At 49.8% G+C, this 12,725-nt stretch overlaps 1 protein-coding gene across 4 annotated transcripts in view; it reads right to left on the bottom strand.

Moving 5' to 3' along the window:
- PITPNC1 (phosphatidylinositol transfer protein cytoplasmic 1) overlaps window positions 1-12,725 on the bottom strand; it is a 274,075-nt gene that overhangs the window by 250,782 nt on the left and 10,568 nt on the right. Inside the window, exon 1 of one of the 4 annotated variants that reach the window (XM_043585055.1) lies at window positions 11,664-12,607. The exons of the other annotated variants lie outside the window; for them this stretch is intronic. Coding sequence (XP_043440990.1) covers window positions 11,664-11,711 — 48 coding nt within the window. The 5' untranslated portion in view covers window positions 11,712-12,607. Of the gene's footprint in view, window positions 1-11,663; window positions 12,608-12,725 lie in introns of those variants that run through there. 4 annotated transcript variants of the gene reach the window in all.

Consider the following 12,725-nt stretch of genomic DNA (forward strand, 5'->3'; position numbering starts at 1 on the left):
CTGTCTCTGTAAACTGTCTACACGAGTTGGAAACATTTTTGCCAGAGTGACAAGTGAAGCTTTGCTATGTTAACAATAAATAAATCCCCCCCAACCACACACAAATACACACAAAACAAAAAACAAAACCAATAAATAAATCTGACTACAGGAGTTAAAACTATAAAATATTGGGGTGCCTGGGTGGCTCAGTCATTGAACGTCCGACTTCGGCTCAGGTCATGATCTCACGGTTCGTGGGTCCGAGCCCCAGGTCGGGCTCTGTGCTGACAGTTCAGAGCCTGGAGCCTGCTTCGGATTCTGCGTCTCCCTCTCTCTGCCCCTCCCCCGCTCATGCTCTGTCCCTGTCTCTCTCTGTCAAAAATAAGCATTAAAAAAAAAGTTAAAAAAAAAAAACAAAAAGCCATACAATATGGGAGCGCTCTGAGGAATACAAACAATCCAGCAAATAAGATCCAGTGAATTTGAGGTTTTCAACAACTTAATTATATCCAAGTTAATAGGGACTTCTCATTCCCCGGTTAACTTTTTTCTTTTTTTTTTAAGATTTTATTTTTAATGTTTTTTTAATGTTTATTTATTTTTGAGACAGAGAGAGACAGAGCATGAACGGGGGAGGGTCAGAGAGACAGGGAGACACAGAATCGGAAGCAGGCTCCAGGCTCTGAGCTGTCGGCACAGAGCCCAACGCGGGGCTCGAACTCACGGACCATGAGATCATGACCCGAGCCGAAGTCGGACGCTCAACCGACCGAGCCACCCAGGCGCCCCTTTAAGATTTTATTTTTAAGTAACCTCTACACCCAAGGTGGGGATTGAACTCACAACCCCAAGATCGAGTTGCATGCTCCAATGACTGAGCCACCCAGGCGCCCTTAAATTTTCTTCTAAATAAACACACAGATTAGTTATTTGGGGTGTAAAAATACACAAATTAGTGCTTAGAAACACCTGGATCTGGCCTTACTACAGCAAATATAATGAGACTTCAATGGGGGGAGAGGTGTATGCGTAGATGACACAGGGCGGGGACCAGTGTTTAGAGATTAGCTGCTTAGATTAGGTGCTTAAACAACATTATTATAGGCTGTCATCAAATTACATTTGTTAGACCAATCTTACTTCTCTAGGTGATTCATTCTGGGAAAGAAACAACACCCTAAAGATTGTCAGATATAATCCAAAGAAATTAAAGGATGATTTTTTTTTTTTCTTTGCTCAGGAACAAGAAGAATCTAGAAGGTCTTGAAACTTAAAAGGAGCAAAAAGAGAGACATAAAAGAAGAAGTGCAGAGTCATTAGAAAAACTGGATCAAGAACTTAGGTACTTGTTTAGATTACGAGTCGACTTCCACTAAAGTCTGAAAAGGAGTTTCAAGAGCAGGCCCCCTTTTGTCAGAGGGCTGGGAAATGAAAGAATGAGTCACTTTAATACTTGATGTCAAAACCCTCGGTGAGCGCTGGCTTTCGTGTTTCTGTATCAACAAACAGCATTGGATAATGCTGTTCGGGCAGTCTGCCAGAAAGTCGCGGGGCGGGAGGGGGGGGGAGGGAGGGGAGGGCTAGACTCCTTCCTGTGACATGGGTGAAGTCAATGGCCAAGACCTTGTGTCCTGTGCAGTGGGGCAGTCTGGCATCCCGGGAGATTTGCCCAGCCTAGTGTGGTACGATCTTGCCATCCCAGACGGAGATTGTTGAGACAGATTTTTGTTTTTATTTTAAGATTTATTTTTAAGTAATCTCCACACCCAACATGGGGCTCTAACTCACAACTCTGAGATCAAGAGCCGTATGCTCCACCGACGGAGCCAACCAGGCACCCTGGGACAGATTTTAAATAGTCAGTAAGCCTCCTTTGCGATAAAACCAGTGATGGGAAGGCTTCAGGACATCTGTCTGAGATGAGTAAGGCAGAAGATTCAACTCCCATGTAGGACCATCTCCTCCAGAATGTGTTTTCTAGGATTCATTCGGCTAACACATATACTTCTCATTCAACGTGCATAGAAAGCAGAGAAATGCGGGGTTCCTGGGTGGCTCAGTTGGTTAAGCATCAGGCTCTTGATTTTGGCCCAGGTCATGATCCCAGAGTCGTGGGATTGAGCCCCACCTTGGGCTCTGCGCTGAGCACAGAGCCTGCTTGAGACTCTCTCTCTCTTTCTCTCTGCCCCTCTCCTGCTTATGTGTGCTCTCTCTCTCAAACTAAAGTGGGGAAAAGAGTTGGGGAAAAAAAAAAAAAAAAAAGAGGAGAGAAATGCACTTAGAGCTATAGCAGAAAGGTCCCCAGGTACTGTTCCTTCCACCCATGATGGCCACCAGCCTGTCCCCTTGGGGTGGGAAGTGGGGGCAGGTACTCCCGAGGGTTGTGAAATCGGTCAGTGAAGGTTCCCCAATACTCCAAAGCCCTACAGTTGGCCTTAAGGCAGCTATTCAAGCTGGACTGCTTCTTTCCCCTAAGTATCAAGTTCTGACCTAAACTGCGGTCATTCTGGTCCAAATCTGGCAGATTTTCTGCCCACACTGCTGCAGACAGGAACAACCTCCTTTGGAAAGCTAGCTATATTCAGGATGACTAGAGCCATCTCCTTGAGGACAGGGACCCACAACTTTTCAGTATACTGATAATTCATTTTTTTAAAATTTTTTTTTTCAACGTTTATTTATTTTTGGGACAGAGAGAGACAGAGCATGAACGGGGGAGGGGCAGAGAGAGAGGGAGACACAGAATCAGAAACAGGCTCTAGGCTCTGAGCCATCAGCCCAGAGCCTGACGCGGGGCTCGAACTCACGGACCGCGAGATCGTGACCTGGCTGAAGTCGGACGCTTAACCGACTGCGCCACCCAGGCGCCCCTATACTGATAATTCAAATTCAGCACCTTCTGTCAGTGGTTCTCTCTCTAAACACAGATGTCTATTCTGCTGAGAAAAAAAAAAAAAAAATCCATAGCCACCTAAAGTTTTTAAAACCAGTTTTATTGAGGGGTGCCTGGGTGGCTCAGTCGGTTAAGCGTCCAACTTCAGCTCAGGTCATGATCTCAAGGTCTTGTGAGTTCGAGCCCCACATCGGGCCCTGTGCTGACAGCTCAGGGCCCGGAGCCTCCTTCAGAGTCTGTGTCTCCCACTCTCTCTCTGCCCCTCCCCTGCTCACACTCTGTCTCTCTCTCGCTCGCTCTCTCTCTCAAAAACAAATTAAAAAACTAAAAAAGAAAGTTTTAGGGGCACCTGGGTGGCTCAGTCGGTTAAGCGGCCGACTTTGGCTCAGGTCATGATCTCACGGTCCGTGAGTTCGAACCCCGCGTCGGGCTCTGTGCTGACAGCTCGGAGCCTGGAGCCTGTTTCAGATTCTGTGCCTCCTTCTCTCTCTGACCCTCCCCTGTTCATGCTCTGTCTCTGTCTCAAAAATAAATAAACATTAAAAAAAAATTAAAAAAAAAAGTTTTGAGATGTATTTTATATACTACTCAATGGTTTTTAATCTAGTTACACAGAGTTCTGCAACCACTGTCATAATCTATTTTAAAATGGCAGCAAAACTTCTCTCATGGCCTCTAGACTGGAAGCTTTAGGAGGACAGGAACCACGTCTGCCGTGTTTGCTGCTCCACCCTAGCACCTGGCCTAGCACCTGACATACAGAGTCCAAAACACATTTGTGATATGAACACTTTCTTGCCACCCAGAGCACCAAGTTAGGTACAAGAAATAACTACTTCTCCTCTCCTCTAATAGATGCTGTCAATCCAGCTATTCTCCCTGTGGTAGGCAGAAAGGCCCCCCAAGATTCCTGCTCCCTGGCGTGCACACCCTGTTTATCTGTTAATTCCTTCCCCCTTGAATGTGGGTGGGCCTGACCTCATCAGGCCAGGCTTTTTGAAAAAGAGTCTGAAGGTCAGAGATAACACATCAGAGAGATTCAGAGTCGCAGCAGATGCTCTCCTCTTGGACTTGAAGGGGCAAACTGCCAAGTTGTGGAGAAGGCCAGGTCACAGGAAATAGCAGGTGGCCTCTAGGAGCTGGCCCCTAGCTGATGGCTGGCAAAAAAAAAAAAAAATAGTGGGGCTGGGGGGGGTGGCGGGGCGGGGCAGGGAGGGTGGATCTTGGTCCTACAACAGTGAGGAACTGAGTCCTGTCAATAACCACACAAGCTTTGAAGAGACACCAAGCTCCTGAAGGAAATGCAGCCTGCCGGACACCTTAATCGCAACTCTGCGAGACCCTGAACAGAGAATCCAGCCACGCCATCCCCAGACTTCAGGCCTACAGAGGCTGAAGTAATAAATGGGTATTGTTTTGAGCCACTGAGTTCGTGATAATTTGTTACAGAGTAATAAAAACCGAGTACTCTCCTCCAGAAGTTAGGAGGGAAGCAAAATGACTACTTTAACTCCCAGGAAAGACTGGCCTCAAGCTTCTCAGGGGTAGGGTATGGCCGAGGAGTCTTACAATGAAGATGTTTTTTAATATAAAAGAATCTCTAGCTTGCAAACTTTTCAGGTGGCATAAAACCTAAGTGGAAAAAATTGTAAACAATGTGAAGGAGGACAATACGATCAGCTTTCCTGATCCCTTATCCCTGCTTCTTCCCATCCGTGCATTAAGCATTTACTACGTGCCAGACCAGAGGTTTAAGCATTTAGAGGCGCCCTGTCCCGAATGGCAGCCACCAACCACGGCTGGTGGGAAGTGACACGTGCCGCAAACAGAAAATACACACTGGGTGTCAAAGACGTAGTATGAAAGAAAAGTAAGTTAAACTATGTTCAGCATCTTCCCATGTGGATTTCACGCTGAAAAGATGATGATGGAAATGAACGCCGTACGAGGAAACAAAGAGATAAGCACAGATTATGATAAATGTTCTGAAAGGAAACAAATTAAGTTCAGAGATAATAATAGGAGAAAGCCATTTTAGATGGAGTGCTCAGGAAAAGACATCTCTAAAGAGGGGACACTTCCACTTAGAAACCCACAAGTTTGCTGTAAACTTGCAAATATATTTTTTTAATGTCTACTTATTCATTTTGAGAGAGAGAGAAAGAGAGAGAGAGAGAGAGAGAGAGAGAGCGGAGCAGGGGAGGGGGAGAGAGAGAGAGGGAGAGAGAGAGAGAATCCCAAGCAGGCTCCACGCTGTCAGCACAGAGCCCAACGGGGGCGGGGCTCGATCTCCCAAGCGGTGAGATCATGACCTGAGCCGAAATCAAGAGTCAGGCGCTCAGGCAACTGAGCCACCCAGGCGCCCCTCCAGTTTTTATATCTGTAACTCACTAGAGCCTCATCTGCCATGTAGCCTACCAAAAAAAAAAAAAAAGAAAAAAAAGAAAAGAAAAGAAAATCTCCACTTGGGAATACCACAAAATTCCCGCCTGCCAGCAGGCGGCAGGGAGGGCGGGCAGCTGGCAATCTACAATCTGAAATTCTCCTTTTCCTCTCCCAGTGGGCTGAATTTACAAAAGATATATAAAACGTTCCTGACTTCTTGCTACAAATCAGCTGATTTCTATATCTGTCGTTTTCTCCAAACAGGGGCAGAAGTGTTAGCTAGTTTCCAAAAAAGTTTCCCAAGTTACTTGACCGTATAAACCTCCAGGCTACTGAAAGCAGGCCAAAGCCCACACAGACCACAACCAGGTCACCTGCGCCCTCACGCAGGCGGCTAAAGCAATGAACCTCGACGTACTTTTCCAGTAATCACTGCCCCTGAAAAACACGTTTACTGCCTGTCACTGTGCACACAATTTTATATTTTAAAAAAAGAAGAAGAAGAAGAACTTTGTGAACGCTTTTCCCCTTACACACACTTTCCACATTGCCATTCTGGGGCAAAGAGTTGGGGGGGAGGGAGGGTAGGTCACGGTGGATCTTAAAGAGATTGAGTGTTGAAAATATATTAATTTTCCCAAAACTGCTTACAAAAAATAGTATTCTCCGTTCCCCTGAAACAAGAGCTTTTCTGAAATGAAGGCGACTTGCTTTTCTTTGAATATCAGTATTACTCATTTAATCAGACACAGGGTTTTTAAGTAGATTTTCAAGAGCCTTAGGGACTCACTCGATCCTTTTGTAATGAAAAGCAAAAGTTAATTACCACCTGCTTTTAACTAAGGTTTTGTTAACAATAATGTCCTTTTTCTTTCCCCCCAAGCCCCAGCATCTGTTTCGTGCGGCAGACATTCGCTCCCAAATCACAGGGCAAATGGCAGTGTCCTTTGCACACGAAAGTCAATTTCACTGACCAGCCAGGAGGTCAACATCTGCTCCTTGTCAGTTCCATTAGTGGTGAAAGGTTTGCACTTATCCATTAACCCGCCCAGGTGCCGCTCCCAACCAGCAAGGGACCTTTCTTTGCAAGACAGCTGGGCAGCATGCACAACGTGCTTCTCTGACTGTGGGACAGGCAAGAGAAGCCACCATGATCACTCAGAAACCAAACTCACGACCCTGGCCTTGGTCCCTCCCAACTAGGCTGAGAGTCCGGGGGGGGGGGGGGGGGGGGGGGGGGGGGGGGGGGGGGGGGGGGGGGGGGGGGGGGGGGGGGGGGGGGGGGGGGGGGGGGGGGGGGGGAGGGTGTGGGGGGAGTCAAAATAGTGCTTGTTCTTAAAAACCTTTTCAAAATTATGTTTATGAGGAACCCCGGAGAGGTGAGATTAACCCAAGGAGCCTTTATTCTTTATATTCAGGGTATCGCTTTGTACAACATACAGTGTCAATGCCACCATTAAACTTAAACTCCCTTTCCTTAAAGAATTTGTGCTCCAATATTTGCAGATGCATTTCATGAAAATCGTTTAGAACAGATTTAAGGAGCATTATTGGGCATTTTGGAATCTCCATTTAGGTCATTCCAGAGCCGGCACTACCCCAATCCCAAATCTGTTCTCAGAAATGTGCGCAAGAAAATTCTCCCGGGACCCAGGGGAGCCTGGATAAAGTGCACTGGCTCCTGGCCAGGGCAAAGAACAAAATAATATTCTGTATTTAAAAAGTTGTTTTTCTTTCCTTTCTTTCTTTCTCTTTCTTCTCTTCTTGGAGGGGAGGGGAGTGTTTCTATCTTTCATTGTGCAACAAATCCCTAAGGACCACAAATAAGTCCCTTAAAGTGCTCCCATTAACGTTAATGCAGTCAGAACAGGAACTGTTAAAACACCAGAGCAAGCAATGAAAATAAAAGGGGTCCTGCCTTAGATAATATTAGGATGTGCTTCGTTCACTCTTGACGATGCTGATCTTACGGGCAAGAACCTGGCAGGGGGGCGGTGATCTTCAGACCGCTGCAAGGAGTCCAAGGAAGGTGGAGTCTGGGATGCTGGCAGCAGCAAAGAGAAGCTTGTGGGGAAGGGGCCTTGAACTCCACCATGATCTCCATTGAGCCACACATCCCAAAGCCACCCCAAATAAATACACAATCTAAGGAAAAACAGTAGAGGAGTTATACTAAATCAGCCTCAAATGGAGCCCCTGGCCATCCTTCTGGTCAGCTGACTTAATGTCCCCTAAGTAGACGGAAGGTCAGCGTCTTCGACCCACCTTCAACTAGAGACTAGACTTCTCTAGTGGCCCTGCTTTTGTAAACGGGCTGAGGGATAATATTTCCTTCCAACGAGGAAGCCCCCAGAGAAGGAAAAGCGGGAGAACCGCTGGCCAACAGTAAAACAGCTGTGCACCGGAAATCAGAAGACCCGGGTTCTGGCCTAGACCCTGCCCTTAGCTATGAGATGGACCTTCTACAACCGTAGTCTTCTCCACGGAATGAAATGGCTCAACCACAGAAGATCTCTACCAGCCCTTCTAAAATTAAAGAATCTACATCACCAAATGTTCCAAAGGAAGACAGTGACAACTGTCTCTTTGAAATCAACTATCAGCCCTCAGGAACCTTTCCTGTTTAGAACTTTCCAGTGGAGGGGAATATATATATCCAGTTCAGAGACGACACTAAACATAAATGAGGAAACTATTCCAGTGAAGTCTTTTATTAAAATTAACCCATGAGGGGCACCTGGGTGGGTCAGTCAGTCAAGGGTCAGGCTCAGGTCACAGTCTCACAGCTCGTGGGTTCGAGCCCCGGGTCGGGCTCTGTGCTGACAGCTCAGAACCTGGAGCCTGCTTTGGATTCTGGGTCTCCCTCTCTCTCTCTGCCCCTTCCCCGCTCACGCACTCACGCTCTCTCTCTCTCTCTCTCTCTCTCTCTCTCTCTCTCTCTCTCTGAAAAATACATAAACATTTAAATTTTTTTAATTAAAAAAATAATGAAATAAAATTAATGCATGGGATGTTAATTAGGATCTTAAAACCCTTTAATCCGAAATTGTCTAAAAAAACAAAACACCAGGGGCGCCTGGGTGGCGCAGTCGGTTGAGTGTCCGACTTCAGCCAGGTCACGATCTCGCGGTCCGGGAGTTCGAGCCCCGCGTCAGGCTCTGGGCTGATGGCTCGGAGCCTGGAGCCTGTTTCCGATTCTGTGTCTCCCTCTCTCTCTGCCCCTCCCCCGTTCATGCTCCGTCTCTCTCTGTCCCCAAAAAAATAAACGTTGGGAAAAAAAAAACAAAACACCAACACTCTGATCTAGACCGTGGCTCAGCTTTATTTTCTTTACCTCCCAATGCTTTTCCTCTTTCCTGGAACTAGGGAGCATTTCATGAGTTAAAATAAGGTTTAGAGAAATAGTAGAATCTAGTACCCTCTAGAACAATTCAAAAGGTCTTTGATTTTTCATTTAGTTGACAGAGGCAATGTTATCGGTTTTCAAGAAAAGTGTTTGGTTTTTTTTTTTTTTCCTTTTTCTGCATTAAATACCAGGAACAGGCAAAGGGCAGCATAAAGAAAAACAATGGGTTTTGCCATGGCTCTGGTTGTGGCTTGGCAATTAATTAGTTGCGTGACCTGGCGCACAATACTTAACCTCTATTACTCTGTTTACTTATCTGCAAAAATGTGGATCCTAGCACACGAGTTCCCCTGACACTCCCCTCCACTGGGAGTGAAAGGGGATAACAAGGCCAGGGAAGAAGAATGGACAGTGTTGGTTCAGTTCTCTCACTGACTCTCCAAATTGAGGGCGTCTGCCTCATTTTCAAAACTATGGGCGCCGCTAATTAACCTTGCTGGTTAGGAACAAATTCCTGTGTAGACGGAATCAGGCCCAAAGCAAATGAAGTGTTGAAGCAAAAGTTAGGCTTCTAAGAGTCTACCTAGGTTGACGTAACTGGCTTCTTTGAAGGTACCGTTCAGTTCCTTCCCAGTTTTTAATGTTAAGGACGGTAGGACGCAGCACAAGAGAGACTGAGTCAGACTCCAGGGATCTAACCTCCGACCAGCTGGGCCTAGTTTCCTCATCCATCATCTGGCTTGGAAAAATCTGAATCCTATCGGTGTGAAACCCTCTATCGATCTATACACTGTCCTGCAGCTTCCCTAACCAAGTAGAAGACTAACTTCAAAATTCAACTTTTATAGTAACTGAATCATGTGCTAATCTGAATGAATTATACATTAGGTAAATTATAATTACACATTTTATTGTTAAGCGGAGCCTGATTTCATTTGCCAATTAAGAAAGGGCCTCCGCCTGCACCATTCAAATGCGATTACTTCACCCTGAAGCGGTGGGTATTTCAGCACCAAAAATAAGTAAGTAAGTGCGGTAAGAGGTGTGCCTGAGCGTTCACCAAAGCCTGCGAATAAAAACAACCAGAATAAAGAGAATAAAAAGACGTTGGGGGTGCCTGCGTGTCTCAGTCGGTTGAGCGCCCAATTTCGGCTCAGGTCATTATCTTGCAGTTTGTGGGTTCAGGCCCCGCGTCAGGCTCTGTGCTGAGAGCTGGGAGCCTGGAGCCTGCTTGGGATTCTGTGTCTCCCTCTCTCTCTCTGTCCCTCCCCCGGCTTGTGCTCACTCGCTCTCTCTCTCTCAAAAACAAATAAACATTTAAAAAAATTTGTAGGTAGTAAGAAGATTCTAGAACTGGCTATTTTTTTCAATTATCACCTGCATTGTGGGTTCTTTCACACAGTACCAACACTGTCCCTAGCTTCCAAACTCTCCATAAATAAAGTCATTAGGAAGAGATGAAGAAGCTCTCATACCTCCAGGCGGACCTGCTCCAGCTTCAGCTGCCCACGGTGGGAACATCTCAACTCTTTCTAGAAACACTCTGATTAACCAGATTCACTCATTTGTCTCCCCACCCCCACAGCTGTGTGCTGCTCCCTCCGCTTGATTTACACCTTCCGGATGCACCCTCCAAACTCTGCCTGTCCACATGGATTCCATCCTTCAAGACTCTACTCCAATGTTCTCTTAAACGCCACCAGGCAAGAACGCTCCGTTCATCATTCCGGTGGGGGCTGTCCTCTCTCTTTGGCAGCCAGTGTTCTTGGGATATATGTTTTGTCAACCCCGAGCTACTTTGATCTTGCCTTGGACTGTACTGGGGTCTTGCCTGAACACTTGCTCCAGATGACGGATGAAGCCTGCCCCTCGGGAGCACAGCCACTTACTTTACCGGTTAAATATCCTTTTCTTTCCCAAAGCACCAAGCCCACGCCACAAGGTAGTGGCTCAAATAACGCATCTGATACATTAAATGCTCTGTAATTAAATATAAATACGGTTTGGCTCACCCGTTTCTTTGGTGTGGCACACCAAAACACACTGGTGAGTTTCAAATTTCCCTGATTGGCTTCATGCTTCCTTGATGTCCCTGGACAGGCGCTAAGCAATTGTGAAATCACCAAAAAGGTAGGGAGGCGAGGGGGAAGAAGGGAAGAAAGGGAAGCCGGGGCCTGAATAATCCTCACTGAGTCATCATTTCCTGAATGATGGAGCTTGCTGCTTCGGGGGATCTGGAGAATGGAACCGGAGCAGCGGGTGGAGGACGAGCCCCCGCCCCCCGCCCGCCCTGCAGCTGCAGGACCCAGACCCGGGCCGGGCCCGCACCCACGTGCTGGAGCGCCCTCCTGTGGCCGCGCCGCAGTCCCCGCCGCTCCCGGCTCGCCCGCAGACCACGCTCCCCGCCGCTGAAGAAACAAGAGACGCAGAAAGTTTCCGAGCCAGGCGGTTAGCGAAAGGTCGAAGCCAGGTCTGGGAGCCTCGATGCGCGGGCGTGGCGGGAGCGGCGCCCAAGGCTGGCGGCGAGGGCGAGCAGTGCGGGCCCAGGAGGACTCCCGTAGGGCTCTGAGGTGCTCCCCCCCAGCGGGTTCGGGGCCTCGAGATCCCGAGAGCAAAGGCTTCCCCCGTACCCCGGCCACACAGCAAAGCGCGGGAGGGGAGCCAGGGCCCACGACAGGACCGGATGCCTCCCCTCGACCCCCAAGCTACCAGGGCGCTCTTGCGACGCTTGGGTTTGTTTTATTCATTTTCTTAATCGGAGGGAGGGGCGCACCAACTCCCTTTGGTGCATCCGATCCCCCACAGTCAGGATTCTGGGTGCCCCCCAAGAACCCACCTGGAGTCCACCGCCCCACCCAACGCCGCCCTCCCCCTCTGGGGTGACAAGTGGAAACAGCAACCCCCTGTCTTCCTCCTCCCCGCTGGGGAGGTAATGCTCCAGCAGGGTCTCCCTGCGGCCCGCAGAGGACCCGCCGACCGGGAGGCGGCAGCGGGGTACGCGGCGCCCCGGGGCGAAGGGCCCCGAATCGGGCGAGGCCGGGCCGGCGCGGCGCTTACCTCGTCCACGGTGAGCGGCATGCAGATCCGGTACTCCTTCAGCAGCATGGTCCTGCCGGCCGCGGGCCCCCGGGGCGGGAAGCGAGGGGCGCCCCCCAGACCAACAAGGCTGCCTCCCAGACGCAGGGCAGGGCGCCCGTAGCCCCCCGTTCGGGAGCCGGCCGGCGAAGCAGTCCCGGCGCTGCGCTCAGCTCCTGGCTTCCTCCTCTCCGCCCGAGAGCATGTCAAGGTTCGGGTCCGAGTGTTCGGGGCTCCCCCGCCTCCTTCCTCGCCGAGGTCGGTCCTCCCGGTACGCGGTGTTGCAAAGTCAGGGAGGGATCGGGGCGGGCGGGAGGGAGACCCGCTGGAAACCGCTCAGATCGGCAGCCCTGGGCGGTAGGAGCGGCCACCGGATCAGGACATGCCCGGTGGCGGGCAATGGAGGAAAAAAGAGAGATTTCCAAAAATTGAAACGAATGCACAAAAGTCACCCGCTCGATCCGCCTCCGAAAGCAGACATGAACCTGGCGACCCCCCCTCCTTCTCCGGCGGGTCTGCCAATGCTAATGTCACCAGGAACACATTGCAGCCGGAGCTGGAGATGCTGACTTTCCAGACAAAGGCTCGATCGGCTCCTCTCCCCGGGCGGTAAACAAGATTTCCTGCTCTTTTAGGGCCGGTCCCCGAGGCGCTCCGGGGCTCTCAGCAGGAGAAAAGGGAAGCTGCCGCCGCCGCCGCCGCTCGGCTCTGTCGGGCTGGGGCCCGGGGTTCCTCCAACCCGGGCTCGCGGCGGCGAGGGGCGGGCGAGAGGAAGCTGGCGCCTTCCGCGCACGTCCCCTCCCCCGGGTCCCTTGGCTCCCCGAGCGCCGTGCGTGCCCGCGAGTTTGCAGCCACCGCGCCGGAGCCGGAGAGTCCGCGCGGAGCTGCAGTGTGCCTCGGGCCGGGGAGGTGGGTGCGGGAGGAGCGAGCGCCAGCGAGGCTGACATCAGCAGCGGCCGCGGTGGGGAGGGTAGCCCCATCCGGCCAATGGGGAAATGGCAAAGAATGTGGAGGATTTAAACAAAACAGCATGTCTCTCTCTCT

Source organism: Prionailurus bengalensis, chromosome E1 (assembly GCF_016509475.1).
Source record: "Prionailurus bengalensis isolate Pbe53 chromosome E1, Fcat_Pben_1.1_paternal_pri, whole genome shotgun sequence".
NCBI classification, from domain to species: Eukaryota; Metazoa; Chordata; class Mammalia; order Carnivora; family Felidae; genus Prionailurus; species Prionailurus bengalensis.